We start from the raw sequence: 27,058 nt of genomic DNA on the forward strand, positions 1-27,058 counted from the left end.
TCCCTAATTACCCTCCCAGATAGCATGTAAGCTTAAATCAAGGGTCGCTTTCCCTTGATTTTGGCTTAGCAATGTACAGTTGATGCGACAAGCGACAATCAACGTTTATTTTAGCTTGTTTTTAACTTGAAAAGAAGCTTGAATGCGACAAGCGACAATCAACGTTTATTTTAGCTTGTTTTTAACTTGAAAAGAAGCTTGAATTTATCAACTTTCTACTAAGCCTATTTCAAGCTTGATTCAAAACGCTTGACGTTTGTCGATTGTTTAGCAAATGGAGCCATCTGTAGGATTGGTGAGTAGTCTGAGATTTGGCGCTTGATTTTTTCCAAAAGGTAAACAAAGGTAAGCTATGTGTATGAAATGTAATAGTAAGCCCTACTTTAGTTTTACTTACAAAATAAAAAGGTGATTTTTATTTTATACTAGTGCGCTGAGCGCTTTTAGGATAGTATTAGTTTTCAAATATGGATGGAATTTTATGTTTATACCTTTTATGTTGTTTTCTTTTTTTTTAAGTGTGTTCATCCGTATAATGTATACCATATTTAGCCATTGGATTCTTTAAAGTCAGTGATGGCTCTTGACAATTAGCATCAGAATAGGCGCCCGAAGGGGAGGGGGGTGGAGCCCGGGCCCCCTTTGGCTTACGAAAATGTATACGTAATATAGGAAATCATGTATATTAAATACCAGGCGTAATATAGCAACCATGGAGATGGGCCCCTCCCTAGAAAATTTTCCTCGGGCACCCCTGAATATCAGTACAAAAATTAGAGCGTTAACTTCAGCAGACGGCTTTATCATATTAAAAATTTATAGGTGGAATACTTGATAACTGTTAAGGCATTGCTTTAGCAGACGGCTGTACCATATTTATATCGATTTTATGGTCATTTTTCACTAGATTTGAGATAATACTGTTACATATAGAGAATTTTGGAACTTGGGGGCCAAAATCAGGTATAACCACCGTGTTTACAGGAGAAATGAGTTGGTGTTACGTAACCGTAATTACTAACATAACTAACCAAACCTAACCTAAATCATCAAAAACAGAAAATATAGGAAGAAAGTACGAATTCAGGTAAAATCACCATGTAAAAATTATTGCGGATATCTTATGTATTTTTCCACTTTCCTCGTTTATGTGCATGTCCTCCGTCGCTGACACGCCTGCTCTCTACGGACGCATCCCTTCGCTCCGCTCGGGACTCCCAGCTACACTCCTGCCCTGACTCGGTTAGATGGCATTCGTGCTTTTTTGTGGCCACCTAGCACAAGTTGGTTCGTGGTTTATGCACTAGCTTCTCATTTAGTGGATCTTCTACAAAAAGGAACCGGGAAATGCAATGTGTGAACATTTGGTAGAACCATCTGCTCGAGTAATGCCCAAGTATCTTAACCCAGCCTAACCTAAACTAACCCAAACTAACTTAACCTACCTAAACCATAAAAAAATACAAAATATATACCAAGAAAGTACAAAATTTAAGCAAAATATTGCCACCCCCAGTTCAAAAAATATGCCGTTACATAACACTTTACGTAGCATAGCTGAGCGAACGAAGGGGAATAGATGCCCCGCAGGGCTCGTTTTTTTCCCCCTACTTTTTAAGTTACACTCGTTTGGCATTGCAACCATTGCAGACGGTCATTTTCCAAAGCTTCATATGTACTTACTGCCATCTCATTCCTTGCTTGTATTCGTCTGCCTACCGCCTTGTCAATTAGATCCACCATGACATACTTAATTTTCCATTTCGTAGGATTCTATATAACAGATACGATTTATTAAGTCTAAACACATTAAAATAATTTATTTAATTAGGTAGAGCCATCTGCTAAAGTTAACCCCATATTAATAATGAAGGTAGTTAAATGATAATGTAAGTGTTTTAAACTCAATAAATTGTATGTGCAAATGAGTATACATGGGAAAGTAAGTATGTTATGGTGGAGCTATTTGCCAGGGCGGAAGGCGGTTGAATACAAGCAAGAAACGAAATGACAGTATTTGTATGTTAAGTTTTGGAAAATGACAGTCTACAATGGCTGCAATGCCAATCGTGTGTAACTTAAAAGATAAGGGTAAAAACGAGTCCTACGGGGCTTCTAATCCCCTCCGCTCGCTTAGCTGTGGTTCGTGAAGTGTTTGTAAAGTAGTGCCTCAAATCTAGTGAAAAAATCAACAAAATCGATTTAAATTTGGAGAGCCGTCCGCTAAAGTAATGAAAATTAAGTTTTATCTCTACAATCGAGGAGAAAACTGCTTTGAATTAATACATTGCCTAAGCTTTCTTGTTTTAGCTTTCACCAATACACTAAAAATTTTAACTGATGTGGCTTCCCCAAGAATCGGTACGGATGATATTTAAATGCAGCAAGCAAGCCTGGACATTTCACTCGTTTTAGGATGCATCATGCTTATCTTTCGTTCCTTATGTTCTTCCATATTTATTCGGAGGTTGGGGGCAAAATTGAAGAATATAAATACTTATGTCCGTCTTTATTTAGTAACAATTACTTATTCTAAGGTATACTTTATCAATCTTAAATTAAGTGATATCACTCGATCGGGTTCGGGTATGGACTTTTGGGTTTACGGTAAAAGAACGATGAATTTCGAAAAATTACTTATTAGATATTAATAATAATTCAAAATGGATTATTACGCGAAAATAAGTTGGCATATTAGTTTGAAGTTTGTTAGGTAAGAAGTCGAGGGTGTAAGTTTGAAGAAAACTAGGTTTTTCGTTGCTTACATTTTTATCTTTTTATCCTCTAAAAACAGTAACTTCTGTCTCTTAATTGATTTTAGTGCTTTTGTTTACTTTTTTTTTCTACCAGGTGAATGAAGTCTGGATCTAAAATCTCAGAAAAATATTTGCAATCTGAACGGATGTAATAAAGAAATAACGCTATTTTTCAGGATTGGCCAAAACCGTGTTTTTTTAAAACTTTTTTTCACTTAAACCGGAATGTTTGCTTTACACCAGTTTTTTTTTTTTTTTTTTTTTGTTTAAATACGTTTACCTTAGATTAAAGTGAAGTAACCGTTGCCCCCCTTTTTTTTAAGAGTAAAGGTAATTTGAGGCTGATGATTCGATTGAACAGGGTCGCAACCTCGAGAAATGAACGCAACTCGCTCAAACTAGAGGTCATAGGTCAACTAGTTCTGCAAATGATTTGCCATTACATCATAAATTATTCAGCAGTCTACTCCTTCAGCATTGGTTAAGCTTGAATTTTCCTTGTCGGAGGCATGATAGTCCACAAGTTGAGTGGGGGTTGGATTCGTGAAAAATACTTTTTTAACTTGTCTCTTTAATTGTGATTTTATTTTATCAAGTTTGGAGTTCCCGCCGAACTGCCTGTAGTGCGCTGCCACACTAGCGGACGGTCAACAAAACTTTTCCACAGAAGCTGATTAAGTGTCTAAATTTATAACATTGGAAAGTAGATCGACGAAACAGAGATTTCCATTAGGTTTGACTGTTGTTAATAATAATAATAATAAAAAGTTTTATTTAGAAAGATAGTATGATTGGTCCAGAACTATTAGTCACTTCCTGTATTGATTAGCAAATTAAATTAAGCCTATATTTCTGACTGACTAAATTAGATCTTCTGTACTATATAGTCTTTTAAAATTGTCCATTGATTTAATGTGTATAACTGTAGAGTGATTCCACTTTGCAGTTCTTTCCCTTTTGGTTCTTAAGTTGCTCCTAAAATATTCACAAGTATGCAAGATCACTGCAACGTATTTCTATCAGTTGACCTCCGTGGATGATGTCTGTGGATTTATCGCTTTTGTTATCAAGGGATTCTGGTTTCGAGTTCAAATGAAGAACAATATCTCTCGAGTGCAAACTGAGTAGTGGTTCGGATCTCACTTTAAGCTGTAGGTCCCGTTCATCATAACCCCGCTGTTATGTCCTTAACCATAGAAAGACGAAGGTGGGTCAAATTTGCCCGCACTTTCTTTTTCTCTTTGCCCGAACAAATGAATTTTACAACGTTTGAATTTTTTTGTATTTTCTTCTGTAATCTAAACTTAAATTTAGTTTTATTAGAAAGCACATTATTGTGGTAGGTTTTTTTTTTTTTTTTTTTTTTTTAGCGCAGGAGACTAAGTACATTTTTTTTTAGCAACTTAGAAATGTTAAGAGGAGTACAGTTTTACTTTGAAAGGATCATGTAAACTTATCTATTCTTTGAATGGATGACTAAATTAACATAATCTACTTTTATACATTGAGCAAACGTAATACTCTCAGGTTTAGTATAGTAACTTGTCTACACAGGCTAATGTATTTCAAGCTACTTCATATCTGCTAACCAAATGCGGTAGTAGTCTGTACTGGGACTTGTAATATTTCCTATTAAAATAAAATTTCACAAGTCTTAAAATAATTTTACAACTCACATTTATTAGTAGCAGTCATTAAATAACTTTAAAATACATTAGTAGGGTTAAAATTGGAATTTACAACCACGAGCAAAATTGACCCCCCTTAGTCTTTCACGTGACCAATTATAGTTTAGTCTTCCTAGGGTTAATGTTAAGATACACGGATGACTAATGATAGTGAATGATTATGAAGGAATTAGTGGCATGAGAACGGGAAAACCCTCATGAATATGATATTGTCCATCATAAACTCATAAGGCCGGAGATTGAACCGAAGATCCGTCGCACCAAAAGGCAACGTTCTACCTCTGAGCAATCAACCCTTTCCTTCCGCAGTGCTGATGAATGACGTCATACTCTAATGACCTGGTCATAATTCTGCAACATAGTGGTCTTCTACACACGTCTTCCTAATTGTTCCCCACTTCCCCCCCCCCCCAAGATTTCTGATTAAATGAACAGCGAACTCATATTTAAATAAAATCTTTGAGTTTTGTCCCACGGTTATGCGGGGCAGCCTAAAGGAGACGGTGATGATGAGAATGAATTAAATAATGGATTGAAGAAAGTGGAGGGGAACGGTAGAACCCTGAGAAAATCTACGCACACGGTGTTTGTCCACCACAAACGTACACCCATGTCCAAAATTATTGTCGCATGTCTATAAATATGTTGTTGTAGGAATAAAATTTGATAACGAATTCGCCCTGTATTTCTTATAATGTTGGTATGTGCATAATCGGCAAAGACATGTATGTGGCAAATTTCATGTCAAAAGAACAGTAAATAAGAACAATAAAACGAAAATAAAACTTTCTTGTTCATTTGTTTTACTCATTCTAATTTACGTGCTTATAATTCTTTCCCTATAAAATTTTCCACAAGAAGACAGTTATAGATATGCGACAATCATTTTGAACATGAATGTACATTTAATTGTTTCAATGGTTTGTGAAACAATATATTTTCTAGTTATATTAACACCTTCAAAACAATATTTCCTAAAATTTATTGCAGATATCAGAATGGTATTTGGCCAAATGCAATCTACTTTAGCTGACCTTAGTGAAAGAGTATCTTCCGTCGAGAAGAAGGTCGACACACTTCTAAGTAATGGTGTGAGTGTGAAAGCAGAGTCCATAAACGAAGAATCCGAACTTCTTGGCCTTCTGCCTCTGCGAACGTTCAATGATTTTCAAACATTTGAGAGAAAGCTTGAAGAACCTAACTTCGGAAAGAAATATGTAAGTATCCTATCAAACCTGTACAAGTTATGAAGCAGGTTTCAAATCTTTGTTATATCTTTTAAATTACGTCTTTTTGGAACATCTCTCTTTTGACTAAATGTTAGCATCAACTCCATTTTTGCCAATTTAGCCATTATCATGTGCATTAGCTATGGACTATAATTTTGGTCAACTTGCCATTCATACTTGCTAATATAGTCATTTAGGCGGCAATTAAATCTTTTGCAGTCAATTTTTTTTAGAAAATATGAAAAACCTAAAAAAAGTAGTTTATCTTGGTATTTTTCTAATTCTTTTGTTTACAACAGCACTTACATTGTCACAGTAAATTAGATATCTTTTATCAGTCTCACCTATCCGTCACGGTAAATTGGGATTCCTGGATCTGGTTTCTCCATAGTCAATTTGTTTGATTAGTTTCTAGTGTATTTTTAGTTTGGGTGGAGTTTTTCTTGTTGAGATGCGTGCATGTGCATGTATATATTTTTGTGATAGATCAATAGTGTTATCAAGCCATACCCAGCATTAGAAGTTGAAAATAATTCAAGAGATTTTATTACTTCTAGTCAATGAAGGAACAAATTGTATTGTGAAACTGTTTGATTTGAGGATATCAAAAGATAAATAATATTAGAACATCTTTGTAAACTAGTAGACTTAAAGTACCAAATATTTAGTTTCTTTATTCCTAAATTCTGTTACCTATAAGTTAAGGTAAGTTGAGCCATTTTTAGCTAGTTTTTGTGCGTCATTTAGCTATTTTCTGACACTACTTGTTGGCAGCACTGATTAACCCACTGTTACTTGTTACTTTTGGAAGTGTATGTAATTTCCATATACATACACACACACACACACACACACACACATATATATATATATATATATATATATATATATATATATATATATATATATATATATATATATATATATATATATATAGCATTTTTTTCTAATTCAAACGGACAATGGTCCTTTTAAATAACCGCTATTCCGATATAAAGCTGAAAGTTACCAAATAAATCCCAGGCAAACAGTTTTTGTTAGTCACCTAGCCCATTTGATACGGCCTTCCGTGAAACTCAGAACGCCACGCCTTTTTTTTTTCACACTTCACATTACGGTATCTAAAAATTAATCTAGTTTCATTCATGCTTTGTTTTTTTTCCACTGGTAGAAAAACATAACAATACGGACCCTTATATATATTGTTTTTCTTTTTGATTTCAGCATGCATTAGATCTAAATACTTTCCTTTCTTTCAGGTAAAACTATTACTGTCAATTGGTGGTAAGGGTTTTAAAAGGTTTCGCTCACAATGCAATAAGAAGAACTTTGTGCGACAAACTCGCAATGGAATTCTCCTACTCTGGCAGGAAACCAAGGATCATGAAGCAAAAAAGCACACCTTTGGGTCCAACCAAATGTACAATAAGATCAACAGTAAGTTGATTTGAAAAGTTGTACTGAAATATTTAACTTCATTTATTTATTTATGCTAGTAACTATACAAAATTCCAGTTTGCTAATTATTAAGTCTTACTTCTCTCATACTGGACGTGTGTTCTCATATTAGTATGTCCCAAGCAATCAGAAGTAATTCTTCATGAATAAAGTATGCTTTGAGTACTTTAGGATTCTTTTACTGTCAAGTAGTAAAATATGTAACTGTGTTCACCCTTACTGGGTGAATATAACATCTGTGTAGAATGTATAGGAAATTCAATAACTGATCCAACACTCTATGTTGTAAACAAAGCTTTACTGGCAAAGTACATATTTAAACAAATCTTTGCTTTGAAAATTATTCAAAAGAATTTGTAAGGTGTACGGAAAATCTAAAACCAAATAAAATTCCAAGGTAGGAATGATTCCAGGGCTAAATAAAGTCAATAGTGTCAACGAATTTAAATTGAAGTACAGTGTAGGAATCACTACTGTGAAGTATAATTTTGCACCAGACTTTTCGTGTATACCTGTAAATTTGATACACACGAATATAACTTTGTTGGGTTGGCAACACTGTTAGTCTGGTAGTATTACATAGTATGCCAAACTGTCTCCCCTGCCGATATTTTAAAGGTGCAAAATTTCAGAGCTCTTTGTCTAACACTGGAACGCAGATAAAACACTAGAAGAACATAGCTTTCGAAGTTACCATAATTCCAGTATAAAAAGAGAAAAGTTGCAGGCTTTCAAGACGGCGAATAGTCAAACTTTCGTCTTTCTGTCGTCTTCATCTTTCAATTTTTCGTGACAACGAAGGTAGCCAAAACCTAATGTGTTTTTTGTAGTGTTATTTAAGGTGACTTTAAACGTTGACTCAAAACTATATCACCACTAAGGGCACCGGAAGAAAGTCTTGTTACACTTGTATCGAAAAATGTAACTTTTCCATTATATAATATACCAAAAGTGTGGTGGAAGATAACTTTCTATAGTACCCTTACATAAAAAACACAAAATAGGGGCCTAGCTTAGGTGACTTGAAAAATAATATAGGAATTAGTTTCAGCTCTAGGTATACATGTTTAGAAACCATACCATAATTCCGTAAAGCTATTTAAGAGGGAAATTTATTTCAAATGACAGTTTTTTTTAAAGAATAAAAATCGCTAGTATTTGCTTGAAAATCTATCTTTCTTTTCAGCTGCTGTTCGTAAGATGTACACCGTCGCAACAGAAGAAACGGTGAAGGAAGTATTGGGTGTTTGGCTGCAGCAGGCGGAGCCTAGACTACTGCGTAGGTAAGTATAGTTTTACCTATTTTCCTTACAATCACGAGAGAGATCGGAAAGTTCTTACCATCACTAAATAAGCTAGGGATCTGCAACTTAGTCCATGGACGCGTTCTTCTCTACATATACGTTTTGTATTCACTACATTTCTCACATCTATAGGTCACTAGATCAATATCATATGCATAGAATTCTGTGGATTTGGAGGAAAAAGAGATTTACAGCGTTTCAATGCCTCTTACTTTTCCGGACCCCAAGATATGAACATCTTATTATAATAATTGTAATCCTTCCCTTTTTCTTCCTTTTAGGATATGTATCATAAAACGCTTTTGTAATAATTTTAAATGAGAAGTTACTTCCATATTTCAAATCTTAAAAGATTTAGAGATATCGACATTTTATTAGAATAATTGTAATCCCCACCTTTTTTTTGTCCTCTCCACATCGTTTCTTTCCCTTTTTACTAGCATGTCAAAAAAGAAAAAAAAAAGGGCCGAAACACGTGGCAAAGTATTTTAAATGAGAAATGGAAATACTGAACTTCAAATCTCTCACCTTAAGGGATTAAATACTTAACTATAATAATTATAATCCCCATCCATTTTTCTTTCCACCCCCCTTTCTTACCTCCGAGGCATATTTCAAAAGCGCTTAAATTCTTATCTACTTATTTTAAATAATATGAAAATACCAAATTTCATGTTTCAAACCTTCATAAATTCAGAGATTTCGACATCTTATAATAATTGTAATCCTCACTCCTTTTCTTTCTCAACTTTTTTTTCTTTTTTTCCTTTGTACTAAAATATCAAAAACCGCTTAAATATGTCAAATTATTTGAAATGAGACATCCGAATATCAAATTTCAAGTCTGTAACCTTAAGGAATTCGGAGATATGGTCATATTTTAAAAATACGTCCCACACCTATTTTCCTCCCCTTCCTGTCGAGTTTGCAAAAATCCTTCCTTAGTGGTATCCTACGTAACAAATCCCATGTACTGTCCATATTTAACTTGTCTATCTTAAGCGATTTGGCCTGTGCAAAGATCTGTCGGTCACTCAATCACTTAGGTCTTTGTATTTTATATAGCGAGATGAGTTCATTTTTACGCACTCATGTATTAGTACACAGTGAAATGAGATGAAATGTTTACCTTGTATGTATTTATTATTTTATTATCCCTTATAATTTAGCAACTTGCCTCTTACTTTTCTGGGAGGATGGAAATTTTAACTAAAATCGAGATTCATTACTGTTTACATTTTTATTTTCTTGTCTTCTGGAAGAAAGTACCTCTGTTAATTTTATTTTTTGATTACTCCTATCTGCTGAATGAAATCTTTTTTTTTAAAGAATAACTTTTATTCCTTGATTAATTTTTGTGTTGATTACTTGTTTTCTATACTGCAGGAAATTTCATTTTTTGAAAACTGCGATGTCAGAGTAATAGAGAGATAGGCACTTACTGTTATATTTGCCTTCTAAAAACATTTCCTACCTGCTGCATGAAAAACAGAAAGCAACTAACCTATTTTTTTCTTGACTAATTTTAGTGTTATTTTACATCTTTTCTATCTACTGAACGAACTCATCTCATGAGAGAAAAACTACAATACCACCCTCTTTCTTGATTGATTAGAGTTAATTACTTCTTTTCTATACTAAATGAAACCATCTTACATTCTGGAAAACTCTGCAATGCCATTGTAATAGAGAAATATGCAATTGCAGTATCTTCCAGACGATAAGATTGTTTCGTTTAGTATAGAAACAAGTAATAAAGTACTATAATTAATTAAGATACAGATGGTATTGTAGTTTTTTTTCCTTCTCAGAAGATACGGTTTCATTCAGGAGATAGAAAAGAAGTAAAATAACATTAAAACTAATCAAGAAACAGATTTTTTTTCCTAGAAGATAAAGACTTCAGCAGTTAGAATATTTTTTTAAAAGACAAAATAATAGTAAATGCACATTTCTCTCTTACAAAGACATTCCCGAGTTTTCGGGAAGATAAGACTTCATTCAGTATGAAAAAGAAGTAATCAACACTAAAATTGAACAAGAAACAAAGGTTAATGTTTTATCCACAAGATAAAGACTTTATTCAGCAGTGGCAGTAATAAAAAAAATTAAAAAAGTAAGAGTAGTTTTTTTCCCCCAAAGACAAAAAGATTTCAATAGGATAGAGCACGCCAAAGTATGCGTATGCGTAAACACTCAACAACAAATTAGAGCTCCTCCGTGGCTAAACGGTTAGCGTACGCGCCTTTGGCGTGGGAGACCCGGGTTCGATTCCCGGCGGGAGCTCATGTGGTTCGGATTCCACGTTAATCAGTAGGTCCACGTCTCATATAGCCTCGCTGCTGAAAGGGACGCTAAACTAAAATCAACTCAACTCAACTCAACAACAAATTAACAGGAAAATAAATAGGGAGACATAGGTCTTAAAATGCATTCAGAATTTGACTGGATTGAAGTAAATGAAGTGATTTTCCTGGCTTGTGCTATGTACACTGAGAAATGTTTCTGCTTTCAAAGATGGGATATAAAGAACTAGGTCGATAGGTCGCAGGAGTATTTATTACTTCTCTATAATGAATTGTGAAACGACGCTAATGACTCCGACACGACGTTCCATGAATATGGGTCAAATAAACTTAGTGTTACATTTACGGTAATGAGTCATCCCTTCTTCATTTGATATGTGTGATGAAGGCAATATGCATGTCTTCCTATCAGTGATTCTTGTGTTTTGAAAGAATGAAACGTTGCAAAGATGTATTCCTCCGCTGTAAGGCTCAGGATTAAAATCCGTTTGTTTTACTGTCACAAATAAATCCAGTGAATTGTTGTTTAACACCTCTTTACGTTTTAGTCACCAGTAACTTTTTTTTATATTTTTAAAGAGAAATATTTCATTGAACCTCTAAGGTATGTTCCAAACTCGTTGCAAAATGGTACGAAGTTGTCCGTGTACATGGTACCTATTTTAGTAAATTCTTACGCTTTTCCTGTAAATTGCGAACTACAATTTCCCATGCGTTCTGTTGTACATTACGCAGGATAACGCCTTGTAGGTCATCATCTATCATTTGTGTTGCTCGTGAAGAATACAAGGTATATAGGTTCACACGCTTATGGCCTATCTTTCCTGTGAATCGTGAGATCAGATTGCATTTCATACAAGGCATGGAGAGAAAATTAAAGAAATAAGTAAATATTTGTTCTTCCATCCCTCAGTGATTTCTTATATCAGTGGTCACTTCGTTTGTTTTTCGTAACGCCGTACTTATACAACAGTACCGAGTGAGTCAATATGACATTTTCTGGATTTATCTCAATTGATGCTCTCACAGAACAATGCACATTTTCAGCTAGGAAATTAAAAAAAAACTTTACTGAAAATTTACTGGCACTAGAACATTGAAATAGGTAAAGTGAATAAATACCATGCAGTGGTACCAGTGACGAAACGAGTAACATACTTCGTGACTCGTGATCCCGAAGTAGTCAGATCCCTGACCCTGTATGACCCAGACAGATTCGTGCGATCCCGAGACGACTTAATATCAGACTGTGGGAGAGTATGTTGTAATTGTAACAAACGCGATTCTTTCCTTTCAAGTGTTTCTTATGAGTGATCGTCAAAATTTAATCAAATAAGGCTGTAAAACGTAAAATGTAGAATATAAGGAATGCCGCTAAACCGAAAGAGTGTTTGGGTAATGTTTGTGTATAGTAGTGTTTAAAATTACTTTATTAATTTTCAGTATGGGAAGATGAATTATATTGTATTTGACATAGTCAAGACACTTTGAATAAGAAGTGTCACACTACAAATCTAACATCTGAATAGGTGAGCTCGATTAGGGAATATTAATTCACTAAAAAAAAAAAAATTCTACCGTAATGCTATAGAGACCATATTTGGAGTGCTTCCAAGCCATGGATCACCAGATCTGAGAAACGAGTGCCAAACTCTGTTGCCTTGTGTGGCACTTACTTCAAAGAATAATAATGTATTTCAATGAGAGCGTATTTATAAGGTAAACAATATGAATGTTTTCTTTTAACTGTGCAATCAATTACATGTTTTTCAGTACGTATTTATGATCGTTATTTTGCAGAGAACGAAGAAATTCAAAACCTGTAGTGGAAGGTCACACCGTTGAAGTTGAGGAACCCAATTAAGGAAATAAGTTAGAAATAATACAAAATATGTAAATAAGTTCAATAAATAACATTGTAATACAAGCTGATTGTTTTCATGGAACCTTATGTCAGTTATTGCGTAGAATGTAGGGATAATTTATTTCAATTATGTAGCAGCAGGATGCGAAATCATAACAGTTATGATCGGGGAGAGATAGGAGTAAATAAATAAGTAAAAAAAAAAGTTGCACTGGAAAGTTTTGAAATGAAGATTTCATATATTGAACATCCAAAATTATTGATATATGTAAGGTTAGGGATAATGCTTATCCACTAGGTTGTCCACTAACTGCACAGTTTTACTGTAAATAGTTTGTATACTTCTGACAGTGTCGATGTCACCTTATCTCTCCAGTAAATTATTGAGGATGAATTTTCTTCCAAAATTTTGAAGTATGGGAATGGCCATCCTCAGTATTTCGCACCCTGTGTAGCAGTGGTTCTAGGATTTAATTTATATTTCTTTCTTTCCTGAAATCTGATAATTTAAAAGTTTGCTTAGCCCTTGACGTTTGTCTAGTGGTGTACGTCTTTGGTGCGCCTAGGGTCGTGGTCGATTCCCAGTGGAAGACCTTACAAACACTGAACGCATTACTGTTCGGATTCTACAGGTCAGTGTCTCATGTAAAACTTCGTGCTGAAACGGGACGCTCAGCTTCAACATCAAACTGTGGTTAATGGTAAACTAATTGGATGCTGATCTGCCAGGTCGCATAGTATATTCACCAAGGAACTCAGGAAAAGTGTTGCTTTCTATGTTGAGATAAGATACTAATCTCAATAGACTGGAGTATGGGGTATATATTCAACACCAATGTTGTGTGAGACATGGATTTATAATTTAACATGATATTTCAATAATGTTACTCAACAGAAATAAACCTGAACCTCGTGCTGCAAAGACGCATAATGGACGAAGGAAAGAAGCATAATACAGATTGTGAAAGTATACATTATTTTGCTTTCATTTTGACCGAACACAACTATTCTTTTTCAGAACATTGCTTATGTAGGTTTAACAGTTCTTTCGTCGTCACCTTTACGTTTATTTTTGCAGGATTATTGTCTATATGAGGTTGATTTCATTTTGTATAAGGTTTGATGTGAGGCCCAGTAGTGTCAACCTTGATACAGATTTGTTTCTGCACGTGAGAAAATGATTCATCTGGTTGGCGTCATGTATAATGTTTGATGTGAAGGTTAGTATAATGTTCAGTGTGTAAGTTACATAAATGATGGTGTGTGTTCTTTTGCCATCTGAGGGTGTTTGGATATTGCCACCACTTTATTGGCATTCTTTTAAAAACATTGCAGAAACCATAGCTTACTACTATGTTTACTATTAATAGTAAGTATGGTATGGTTTCCCCTATATATATTTAAAATAATGCTAATAAAGTGATGGCAATATCTAAACACCTCAGATGGCAAAATAATACACACCATCATTTATATAACTTACACATTGAACATTATACTAACCTTCACATCAAACATTATACATGTCGCCAAGCAGATGAATGATTTTCTCACGTGCAGAAATAAATTTGTATCAAGCTTTACTGAGAAGCTTGCAATAAACGAGACATATTAAGCATGTGCTAAACTTGAAGTGGACAGCTTGAAATAAGCTTGAGGTGACAATCCTGTAGCAAGCATTATGTACCAAGTTTGAGATAAACTTGAGATAACAAGCCTGTAGCAAGCATTATGTATCAAGTTTGAGATAAACTTGAGGTAACAAGCCTGTAGCAAGCATTGTGTACCAAGTTTGAGATAAACTTGAGGTAACAAGCCTGTAGCAAGCATTATGTACCAAGTTTGAAATAAACTTGAGGTAACAAGCCTGTAGCAAGCATTATGTACCAAGTTTGAGATAAACTTGAGGTAACAAGCCTGTAGCAAGCATTATGTATCAAGTTTGAAATAGACTTGAGGTAACAAGCCTGGAGCAAGCATTACGTATCAAGTTTGAAATAAACTTGAGGTAACAAGCCTGTAGCATGCTTTATGTAACAAGTTTGCAATAAGCTTGAGCTGACAAGCTTGAAACAATCTTACAGTATAAGCCTACAATATGCTTGTCGCCTGTCAACTTCGTCGCTTGAATCAGCCTTGATATACGCTTACAGACTTGTCGTAACAAGCTTGGGACAAGCTTATATCCTTGTCACGACAAGCTTATATCATGCTTGTGGCAAGCTGTTTCTGCTATCTGGGCTAGGACTATAATCCGCCAATCATTCTCTTTAGAATAGAACTGTCTTTCAGGCAGTACCATTCGCATGTCTCCATCATGTATCTAAGGCGGGAAATTCCTGAAAAAAGCGATTTTTGGGGCAAAATTTCCCTTTTTTCAACTTTTGCCCTTCTGGACTCCCCTTGTTTTTACGCAGAAATCGAAAAAAAACTTCTGGTAAATACTACTCGGTGGACTGAATGTTTGTGCAAAATTTCAATCTTCTACGTAGAAAAATAAGCCCGCCAAAAAATATTGAACATAGGCTTAGAAAATGAGAAAAGAAATTTTTGACTTATGACGTCATCACCTCCTATGTCTGGACGCAGGACGGTTTGGAACCATACGTAATGTCTTCTACAAGGCCTCTGGACTTGGAAAAAAAAAAAAAAACCGGACGAAAAAGCTCAAATAGAAGAGAAATAACGCAATGTACCATGAAAAACGCGTATGGTACAAATTGTACCATAGGATCCCCAAAGGGTTAATCCTTAAATTTTAATTTTTGTCTTTGGACAATTTTTTCCCCGTTGTCCGCTTCCAGAATGGGTGCCCGAAGGGGAGGCAGGAGAGCCCGGGCCCCCTGGCTTACAAAAATGTATAAGTAGTATAGCAAACCACGTACATTAAATACCAGACGTAATATAGCAACCATGGAGGTGCCCCCCCTAGAAAATTTTCTTCGGGCGCCCATGGCTACAACTATTGTAGAATTAAGGATTTGCTTTAAAGTAACATTTCCTCTTAAGAATTATTTTTGGATATCTTTATTTAAAACAAACAGTTGCATAATGAATGGGTGAATAACTGTTGACTGATTACCCTTTATGCTAGTACGTTTATACGCTTTCATTCTTTAATTATACGCATCATATTTTTTTTGACTTCAAGTTCATGTTGAAGTGATGTAAAGTTTGCAGTGGATATAAGAACAGTAGAGCTTTTGACAATAGAGTTATTACAGTATAAGAAAATTTCACTAACAAGCTAATTTCGATGGTCCCCAAAATTTCGTTACACCAATATTTTACTGTAGTAACGCATATCCACTATTTGCAAGAAAATCAAAATGAGCAGAGTTTAGTTTACTTCCAATTCAACAACATGTATTTTTACCTGTTGTTGTTCTAAATATATAATTTGTTTGTGATAAAGAAGCAGGTTTCTGTTTTAGTTAGATTTTCACAAAACCGGAAAGCAATTTTCGCAAAAGTTGTAATTTCGAAAAAAAAAATCCATTTTTAGCTTTCACTTTTGAAATCGAAAGCATTTTCGCTTTTTCAACACGAAATTCGAGTTCGGTTTTCGGGGTCGCGGTGGCTCACTGGTAGAGCGTTCACCTCTGGTGCTTGGGGTCCCGGGTTCGATCCCAGCCTCCGCCAAGTGAACTTTGTGGTGGACAAACACCGTGTGCGTGGGTTTTCTCGGGGTTCTCCCGTCTCCTCCCACTTTCTTCATTCCACCACTTCATTCATTACTCATCATCACCGTCTCCTTTAGCCTAACCGGCATAACCGTGTGACGTAAAACTCAGAGATTTCATTTCATTTCATTTCGAGTTCGGGTTTCAAAAACAAAATTCAATTCTTGGATTCCAATTTTTAAGATCAAATTCCTTGTTCAATACTAACATCCAAATATAATACCGGTATGTTTGAAATTCTAGCTTATGTTTTCTGATCTATAAGGGAAAAGTGAGCTTTTGTAAAGAGGATATCATGAAACGTGTAAGTAGTTCTTTCTTCTCAGGGAAAATTATAGTTTATGGGAAACACAGTTTCATTGAAAAGAGGCAAATTAATACAACTCATATAACTAAACTTCCTAGTACTAATATAAACACTTAAAGGGCAAACGTATAAACGATTTAACAGTAAGCGGTTACACATGTTTCAAGATCTCACTTCGAGTAAGGTTATGTATGGAGTGTTTCGAAGGCCGGGGAGAGTCGTACTCTTAACAAATGCTAGGAAAGAGAATACCGTTTCTCCTGGTCGAGCATTGTTATTTGAGTGAAATGTGCATTTCTGTAATGGAGATGATGAAAATTGCCAGTTGATGTTAGGCTTTGAAAATATTTTAGTGTTTCAGAACTGAAATTCAACTTTAATTTTTAAAACAGATGCAGACTTTCTTCTAGAAAATTTTGTTCGGGGGCAGGGGCAAAACGAAGAAACACTGATCAGGGTCGGCTCTACCATATGTGCAACCCATGCATTTGCACGGGCCGCAACATCTGTCATAACTACATTATTTAAAATAAATATTTCTTGTTGGAAACAGATTTCATGATGATGATAGTTAAATTTACTAAGCTAAATTTACCAGAAACTTGAATACTACATTCATAAACCATGTTTAGGTCGCATTAGTTTAAGGTCACACGGACAGTGCTAAAGCAAATGGCCAGACAAATCTCAGCATGAATTGCTTGATTGTTGTCAAACACAAGAACTCAATTCTCCAACAGTAACGAACACCTGTTCCATTTAATTTAGTTACCACAGTTTTTATATGAAAACTAGTCTTGTCTTTGTCATAAACAAGTTCCTCATAATTGAAGGTGGAAATAAGTTTCTTTTTAAAATAAAAAGCAGATATAGAAGGAAAATCAAGAAATAAAGGTAAAAGAGCTAGTTGCACTGGAATTGCAAACTGACATATTGAGATTGAATCTCGATATTGAATTCTATAAAAAGGATTACTATCTTTGCTTTGCAGGTATGTTTGCTTTATCTTTCACTAACAGAATAGATTATTACTTAAAGAAGAAAAAAAACACAACGAGATTGTATTTGTAGTGCTTATGCCTTTCTGAGTGCGAGTGCACTTTTCCTCCCGTTCGTTGTTCATGATGGGGTAGCATACTTAAAATCATGATTTTTAAAATTTGTTCTTTATGGAGAAAGGTAGTGGCAAATGACGCCTTTGTAGGATCGACAAATTGCCTTGGGCCGGACCTAACACTGATCGCATTTTTTATTTCAAAAATCGAATATGTTAGATTTTTAAGTTTGAAAGATTGATTTTGGGCTTTAAAGCCTAAAAAATTGATTTTCGTTTTTGAAATCCAAAATCGATTTTCTGTTTTTCATATATTCGATTTTTCAAAATCCGGAACGTAAAAAGTTATGAAATATGAACGGTATGTTATCATATGTTCGTTTAGTTTGCATGTTCTCGATCTTATGGGAAAATGCTGTCCGCTTCGTTTTCTCAGTGAAATGTCTTTGGTTAAAGCAGAGCGAACAGGATCACATTCTGAAATAGGTTTCTCAACATCAGCTGATGATAGTCAACGCTTGTTAAGACTGAAAATGATTGCGCTATAATCGTGAGAACGCAGAGACAGGAAAAATTTATGAACCGTCATAATTGCAAGGGTCACGAGAAATCAAATCATAAGAGAAGAAAAGGTCATTTGCAGGAAATAGAAAAGCAATTTGTAGAATATTTCCTTTTTTTCCCATCAACTGTTAATGGTGCAATCATCCACAGTTTCTTCAAGGTCTTAAAAAGACTTTAATGCACCTTGACTGTTTCTCTAACTTCCACGTTTTCGTTGAGGTCTCTGCATGTAAAACTGTGATGATAACAAGTGAATGGCGTTTTCCGTTCTGAAACTATAGTAGACTTCCAAACTAGGAATTCAACATTGATACCACTACCGGTTTCAGTACATAACCCTCGGTTGCAATAAAAGAAGAAAGACAGAGAAGTAGCACGTTCTTTGGACACTGAATCCATATAGAAAAGAGTTTCTTGCCTTCTCTTACAATTATTAAGAGTCTTCATCCCGGCGAAATTAAAATACCGCTAATTTTACAGTAATTATGTGATATATTCAAATAGATAAAAGATAATTGAAATATGGAACAAGAGCGCCCTAGACAATATTATTTTGCGTGAGGTACCGTTATCACAAGTCACCTAGTGTCTTTATGTTTTCAGCTGTTTAGAAACGCAAAAATAAATGCCGATTTTCAAAATGGCTCGAAATCGAAAGCAGATAAGTGAGTCATGATAACGGTTTCTCATGACATCATCGTCATCATTTCATTTCATTTCGTCATCATAGATATTCTGCCTTTATTGGCAGGCCACTTGCTCCCTCTGAAAATCTTGCATGCTCCACAGTCTTCCGGTCTTCGTCTTTACGTACGATTTCTCTGTTTTGATATCGTCCATTAATTGTAGTTTCCTTCGCCCCCTCCCTCTCTTTCCTGCCAACATACTCTCTAGCATGTCCCTAATGATACAGTTCCTTCTTAGCCGATGTCCCAACCAATTTCTCTTCATCTTCTTAATAATATTTAAAATTGTTCTTTTCTCTCCCACTATTTCTAACACACTCTGATTCGTTTTCCGCTCCACCCGGCTAATTCTCTTCATTCTTCTTCACACCCACATTTCGAAAGCTTCAATTCGTTTCTCATCATTTTTGCGTAATATGTATGTTTCTGACCCATACAGTACAATACTCCACACGAAGCATTTTAAGAGTCTTTTTCTCAACCCTTTATTCAAGGTTCCACAATATAGCATTTTCTTCCTCCTAAAAGCTTCTTTCGCCATTCCTATCCTTGTTTTTATTTTACGTTCACATTTCATATCATCACTAGTAATACTACCGAGGTATTGAAAACTAGTCACCTCTTCTATTTTCTGTAATCCTTCTTCTATATTTGACTCCATGAATCAATGTATATAAACCGAAAATTTCTACTATTTTTTACTACTTCCAGTTTCAGCAAAAGAGTAACGTTGAGATGAAATATATTCTGAATCCGTATAAAATAGTTTGTCGGCTGCTATTGCCGTTTTCACTTTATGAAACCAACTTGAACCGGACGTGGTAGTAATTTCTACCACATCCGATTGCAATAAAATAATAAAAATGGAGATAGAATCTATTATTGCAGATCTGAAGCCATAATTATTTTTAAAAAATCGACTTATCGCTATCTATCACCGTTTTTTTTTAAATGGAGATCAGTGTTAAAACCCGGAAATAGTATTTTCACCGTTTCCAGTTTGAATTGAAGGATAAAGACAGAGATTAATCTTGATTTTCGGATCAAAAGGCCATTTCTTGCTATCTCTTGTAGGTTTTAGTTCATGGAGATCAATATTAAAACCAGTGGCGGATCTAGGCCAGGGCCGGGGGGCCTATCCCTCAGTTTTTTCGTGACAAAAAATAATTTAAGCTATTATTTATATTTTTTAAAAGTTTATATATATACTGGGTACTGGTTGCCCCCCCAGTTTTTACCATCTAAATCCGCCACTGATTAGAACCGAAAGTGGTAATAGATTTGTACGACTCCCGGTTTTAGTAAAGAGATAATGGTGAGAATGAAATCTATTCTTGCGACGCTCAATTAATTCCAAAATAAAGTTTCTCACCATCTACTGCCGTGCTACACTTACTCTGTGGTGATGAACGTTAAAACAGAAAATGGTTGCTCTCTATCACTTTGGTTAGAATAGAGAATATTCTTGGTACTCTTTGAGTCCATTTCAAAAATCCGCTCTTTGACCGCTTTTGTTCTGATGCTTGTCGATGGATAGGAAGACGGACGGACATCGGCGTTCCATGCTTACGCGTAGCATAGTTTGCAGGTCTTAAAGTAGATCGTCATTTACTAAATAAGTACGAGTACTCAGGACTAACGGAGTGAGATAAAATGAACTCAGGACTAACGGAGTGAGATAAAATGAACTCAGTACTAACGGAGTGAGATGAAATGAACTCAGGACTAGCGGAGTGAGATAAAATGAACTCAGGACTAGCGGAGTGAGATAAAATGAACTCAGGACTAACGGAGTGAGATAAAATGAACTCAGGACTAGCGGAGTGAGATAAAATGAACTCAGGACTAACGGAGTGAAATGAAATGAAATCTTTAAGTTTTACGTCCCACGGTTACGCAGGTTAGGCTAAAGGAGATGGCGATGCTGAAAAATGAATAAAAGAGTGGAGTGAAGAAAGTGGGAGAACCTCGAGAAAACTTACGCACACGGTGTTTGTTCACCACAAAGTTCACTTAACGCGAGCTGAGATCGAACCAGAGACCCCCATGCAGAGTGTTACCACGAATCGAGAGGAGACGAGACAATCTTGTACCGTCTCATCTCGTGTCTCGTCTCCTGGCAACAGTAGAGCGGCTGAGACCCACAAAAAGAGCTGTTATGCCAAGTGGTTAAAATTACAACTGTTAACCAAGTTTGGTTTGGTTAACAGAGCACAACACATAACACGACTACAGTTTTCCAACAACGACTGTTTAGTTTCTACTGAACCAGTAATGAATTAGATACTACGACAGAAATATTTGTCAATACAGTCGAAAAGTAAGCCTTTCCCACTTATTCTGAAATCCTTTTTTCAGAACCTATAGCGCCACTGCAACAAATAAGGAGATCTTTGTGTCTTTCCGCTTCAAAAATGGCTTAGGTTTGAATAACATTAAAACAATAAAAAAAATTCAATTTTATTCTCAAACCAGCATAATTTCAAAACTCAGTAGCGAAAAAGGCTGACTCGTTTTTGTCTTTGTTCGGAACTAGAAAGACGATGGAACAATGGTTAGTTACTGATAAAACCGCCATTAAGAGAACTTGCACTTTTATAACAGAACTTTTATGCATAGATATCCCCACCAGCTCCCGGAATGAAATCTTCTGAAACACTGATCTCGATGAATGCTCTAACATTGTACTTGAATCTGGAGCACTATCACAAAATAATTAAACTTGAATCGACTGAAAAATGGAAATGAAAGCTGTTTGTAATAATCATTAAAAAATAACTTTAGGTATTCGCTGTTCTTTGTAAGATAGTCATCGCTGGTATACATTTCGAAGGCAAATAATTTATTCCGAGTTAATGTACTTTTAAACAAATTCAAAAACTGTGTTTGCATTTCTGATACACGAGACGAGACGAGACGAGATATTTCACATGACGTCTCGTCTCGTGTCGTGTCTAGTGTCAAATTGTTATGTCTCGTCTCGTATCTCGTGTCAAAGGATTATGCCTCGTCTCGTGACAACACTACCCGTGCACCAGAGTTGAACGCTCTACCACTGAACCCCGCGGTTCCATACCGTCAAATGGGGTGAATAGAAACATGGGGGTGAATAGAAACAAAACTCCCAGATTAGTTTTGGATTTATCTGGACGATAAATTAATCAAGAAAACTAAAATTTCTTAACATAGTCTTATACGGCTAAAGTGTCCAGGGCAGAGACAAAATGTTTTACTGAGTTGGGAACACTGAGGTAGACGGCAGTAGCATTAATGTGTTACTGAAATCTTACACGGTATTTTAGCGCTCCTTAAACTTTCTTGGTAAGTATGACATTTTCATATTTGTTGCATTTGAACATATGCCTATTTTGTAGTTTGTTGTTTCATTTACTGACGTTCATAATAAAAGTTTTCCTTTTGTAAATTATTTTTAATCAAAATTTAACTTTACTGGGTTATTGTTATGATTTTTAATTAGTGGGGTGAATAGAAACACTTCTTGGGAAATTCTTGAAATTCCTTAAGGAGTGGAAAATTCTTGAGGAGCAGAAAAAAGGTCCTGATAGGAATGTATCAACCATCTCTAAGAACAAATTTCCAAGTCTTCTGAAAAAAAAAAAGAAAGTGAAACTGAAGGAGGAAAATGTCAGGGCTGGATTTGAAAAGTGTGGAATTTTTCCCCTTTGTCGAGACCAAATACTGAGGATGTTGCCAAAAAAAAAAAACACACAATGAACGAGAAGAAACAGAACAGCAAAAGTCATCTCAGACTGTAAACCGTTCCCTTATGGATCTTCTCAGGAGCATGAGAGAAGAGGAAAAAATTAAATAAGGGAAGAAGAGAGTACGAATAGATGTTTCTGGTAAGAGTTTTGGTTTGTTTTCTGAAAATGATACATTTTCATCAAATCACAACGAAACTCAACCTACCTTTGTATTGTCGGAAGAGGAGAAAGACAACACTCCAGAAGACAACATTCCAGACGATCACGAACTAGATGACGGTTTTCTAAAGCTGGTGATTTTGCTGTGGTAAAATGAGAAGCTAAAACTCGATGAGACTATTCAGCACCCAAGTGCGAAAATGGGAACATGATGCATATGTGGGAGTGTTTTATAAGAGAACACATAAACAATGAAATTTTCAGAACGAAACTGTTGTGTTTTATTAGGAGTTCGTCAGCACGCTTTAAGTATATGATAACTTTCGGGCCCCTTCGTGGCTAAGCGGTTAGCATACGCGCCTTTGGCGTGGGAGACCCGGGTTCGATTCCCGGCGGGAGCTCATGTAGTTCTGATTCTACGTTAATCAGTAGGTCCACGTCTCATATAGCCTCGCTGCTGAACGGGACGTAAACCTCAAAATCAACTCAACTCATGATAAGTTTCCCTGATGATTTCAGTGGTTTAAATCTTATTCAAATATCATCAAAACTATATGGTCGTTTATATCTATATTGTGCATTGTATTGTTTTATAAGTTTGTAACTTATGTAATACTGGTCTTATTGAACTAATATCTTGCAGGTATCAAATAAATAGTTCGTTTCAACAAATACGCTGTTTCTTTTTTACCTTTCCAATAGTATAAAAGAAACAACAATGAAAATAAAGTAATTGTTTCTATTCACCCCATGGGTAGGGGTGAATAGAAACATTAAGAAAAATCAAGGTGAAGAAAAGTGGAGTTGATAAATTAAAATGACGTTTACTGAAATTCATTAGCATATTAAGACCTTTCTTTTGGAATAATCTGATACGCGAAATCTTTAACATTACCAGACTTATATTCTCATATAGTCAAAAATGTGTTTCTATTCACCCCATTTGACGGTACTGATAAAAGAGTGTAATAATATTTTGTACTATTGTGTTTTTCTCTTTGGCAAAGGTGGGTTCTCATGTGGTTAGGATCCCATGTGGAACTGTAGCTCCATGTCTCGTAAAGCCTCGCGGCTGAAAAGAACACTAAACTGCAATTCATCTCTCTAGAACGCGTTGTGGTTCTACGCCTTTCTTTAGACTGACTTTTGACTTGTGGATTACCGTATAAGATCAACGTTTCGTCACTTATTATTCGTTGCCGGAATAAGTCCTGATAACAAGTTAATAGTTGTTGAAGTTGATGACAAATGACAAAATCTAGGAACCTCCAACAGATGGGACACCCGCGGAAGTAAAATATTACTAACTCACAAATAATGGCGCCGATTTTCATTAACTTAACGTGTATCAATGGCTCTATTTGCACTAGAATTCGCACAACGTCGCGAATAGTTATTCGTTTGTCTTCGTGCAACAGGCTTTGTCTTACATGGACGATAGCCTTAACATAGTTTACTATGGTGTTTAGGAGTTCAGTAGAGGGATCGTCTTCTAGGTATGATATGTCAGCTTTAAATCGATCAACCCAATGTTAAAACGAACTTTAAGACTCTCCAATTAGCCAAATACTTCTTATAATCGTTAAAAAATTCCATATATTTTAATACTCACTTTCCATAGCAATTACCGGTGAATAAGATGCGTCTCATTTTCTGCGTTCATTTGTGAGGAAAGGATATTTTCACTACATACTATGATTAATCCTAGCTCTAGCCAAGTAGGTTTTATAGTGCACAAACACCATGTGCGTGGGTTTTCTTGAAGTCCTCTTGGCTCCTCCCACTTTCGTAATTCCAACATTATTATCCATCTCATTATCACCGTCTTCTTTGGCCTTGGTGAGTTATCGTGGGACGCTAAACTAAAAGAAATGTTGTTATTATTCTTATTAGGATCACACAGTGGACCTTATAAGATTGGAATGCTAATACTTCGTTGAACGATTTCTCCATACGTAACGCTAGAACGAAATAGATTCTTTTTTCAATTAACAGCAAGAGTGATTATCTCGATAGAGCTCGTTAATGGAGTCAATCATTTGACATCTTTTTGGTAACGGCGACTTTAAAGGTGCATATCCATATATCATATTTCATATATGGATAATGTTAAGTTCGATGCGATTCTCTTTACTGTTTTACCAGAGATGATGATGATGATGATGATCAGGGCCCGGATCTTGTTGACAAGTCAACTTTTTTCTGTTACGCATAGGACAAGGCAAGTTAAAATAAAAACGTTATCCACCAACTCTAGGTTCTAAAAATATAGTTTTTTAGGGTCAACTTTTGGTCACTTTTTGCCTTTTTGAAATTTCAGGTCATTTTTTAATATTTTAAGGTAACTTTTAGGTCACTTATAGTCTTTTTATTCTTTTTCATCTACATAAGGAAATCTTTAAATGAACACGGTTTACGGATGTGGAAAAGACGAAGTTGAATAATCTCCTTTCTTGTTTCCTGACTATTGGGGTGGAAATACTATTCTTAACAAGCTAATGAAAACTAAGCTGGTTGACGAAAGCTAGGGATTGGTAGGTGGCCAAAGAGATAGTTTTGGGTTGTTGACCACAAATGATGTGATCACGTGAATAACTAAAAATGGATTAGAAGCTGTACAAAGATTTTAAACAGGTTTTTATATATTATTTTCATGTAGTCTACACTTGCGAACTTTTATTGTTTAAGAGTGCTTCCTAGTTTCAACTCGGGAGTGAATTGACGCTTTCAATACTTACAATGCCGTACAATGGATGGACTGATCAATAGAAATAAGTGATCAATGGACCGCAACTAACTGAAACAAAACTTTTTGAATATGAGTGAGAAATATTAATTAAAAATCCAATGAATATTAAAAAATGTCAATGTATAACGAAATAAACGTTTAGGAAAACGCAAGTTTTAAGGTCAATTTTTGTTATTTTTAGGGTCATTTTACAGGAATTTTAGTGTCATTTTATAGGTCACTTTTCAGAAAATTTTAGATCAACAAGATCCGGGCCCTGATGATGATGATTATTATTATTATTATTATTATTATTATTATTATTATTATTATTATTATTATTATTATTATTATTATTATTATTATTATTATTATTATTATTATTATTATTTAATATAAAGAGATACTTTAGAAAGATAACAATATAATCTTAACAGTGCTTAATTAACTTTCATACACCGGGCAGGGATTTGAACAAAATCGTACACTCTCACGTTGAGGGACACCTGTTATCAGAGGGTAATCATCGATACCTAATTAGAAAGCTTATGAAACACTGATTCCAACAAAGTAACAGTTGTGCAATTTGCGTCCTATTCGTAGGAGAAGAAGAAGAAGGAAAAATCATTAAAAATATGAACAAAGAGAATTTGGGGGCCCTGGCAACTCTTACTCTCATTCTACGCTGACAAAATAAAGCTAATGTGTAGGAAATACACTTATAACAATAATATTAAAAAATGGTAGCCATTGCTACAATACAAAGCGAGATAAAAATTCAGAACAAAATTCCTGTTGGAAACCTTCCAAAAAAGAAAAAAAATATGCGTACAAGAAAAAATCATTGGGTTTGACATTCACCTCACCCTCCCATTATAGTTTCATGTTATGTGCACACATTCTTTTTTCAATATTGCCCATAGAAAGTACACTGAGAAAAAAAAAACATTCTCCGGACAGCGGTATATTGTACATATATACGGAATCCTCTTGCTTACTAAAGAAATCAGTGCGGAGCATACGTTATCCATATGCTACATACGCACTGCCCTTAGATGTTACATCATGTCATTGCACGATGTCTGACATCTAACAGTTTTCCGTATATCACATGCATATACTTATGTTACATTCGTCAGCTATATGTTATATACGTCCATTTGTATGTGAGATCCTGACCGCCTATATTGTTTCATACGGAAAGTACGTATAGATGGAACACTTATACGGAAAGTATTATAAAACATACGTTTTCAGTTATACGTCTTCTGTACGTTAAGTCCAAAAACTACAGGAATTACGCATGTAACCTACTTTTTTAAGTACGCCACATACATTTTTCTCAGTGTACATGAACAAGAATTATGCTTGTAGACCAATTCAGTGAAAAGATATCTTGTCTTATATGGAACCGTCCAGAAAATAAATGTAATTTACGTCAAAAAGCTGAGACTCAAAAATTTGGTCAACTTTGCTCCTTCCTTACTCTGCTCATATAAGCAACAAGTACTTTTGCAGGGTATTAGCGTGTAGTGGACTAGTTCATT

General features: G+C 35.2%; 2 protein-coding genes across 2 annotated transcripts in view; one reads left to right on the plus strand and one right to left on the minus strand.

Moving 5' to 3' along the window:
• Positions 1-27,058, minus strand: part of LOC145663207 (acyl-CoA Delta-9 desaturase-like) — a 65,344-nt gene that overhangs the window by 36,759 nt on the left and 1,527 nt on the right. The gene's annotated exons all lie outside the window — the stretch shown is intronic.
• Positions 334-12,668, plus strand: LOC145663206 (uncharacterized). Its single transcript, XM_081729559.1, has 5 exons — positions 334-345; positions 5,435-5,661; positions 6,933-7,110; positions 8,318-8,414; positions 12,542-12,668. Exons 2-5 carry the CDS (start codon positions 5,443-5,445, stop codon positions 12,603-12,605), a joined length of 558 nt encoding a protein of 185 aa, XP_081585685.1. The 5' UTR covers positions 334-345; positions 5,435-5,442; the 3' UTR covers positions 12,606-12,668.

The sequence above is a fragment of the Thermobia domestica genome, chromosome 10, assembly GCF_964235325.1.
Source record: "Thermobia domestica chromosome 10, izTheDome1.hap1.1, whole genome shotgun sequence".
Taxonomy (NCBI): domain Eukaryota; kingdom Metazoa; phylum Arthropoda; class Insecta; order Zygentoma; family Lepismatidae; genus Thermobia; species Thermobia domestica.

What these genes read in the sequence shown, in the direction of transcription:
- LOC145663206 (XM_081729559.1), top strand. Translation starts at nt 5,443, where the DNA reads ATGGTATTTGGCCAAATGCAATCTACTTTAGCTGACCTTAGTGAAAGA. An exon ending in CTAACTTCGGAAAGAAATAT is followed by an intron (nt 5,662 to 6,932) that starts GTAAGTATCCTA and finishes CCTTTCTTTCAG; the next exon opens with GTAAAACTATTACTGTCAAT. An exon ending in GAGCCTAGACTACTGCGTAG is followed by an intron (nt 8,415 to 12,541) that starts GTAAGTATAGTT and finishes GTTATTTTGCAG; the next exon opens with AGAACGAAGAAATTCAAAAC.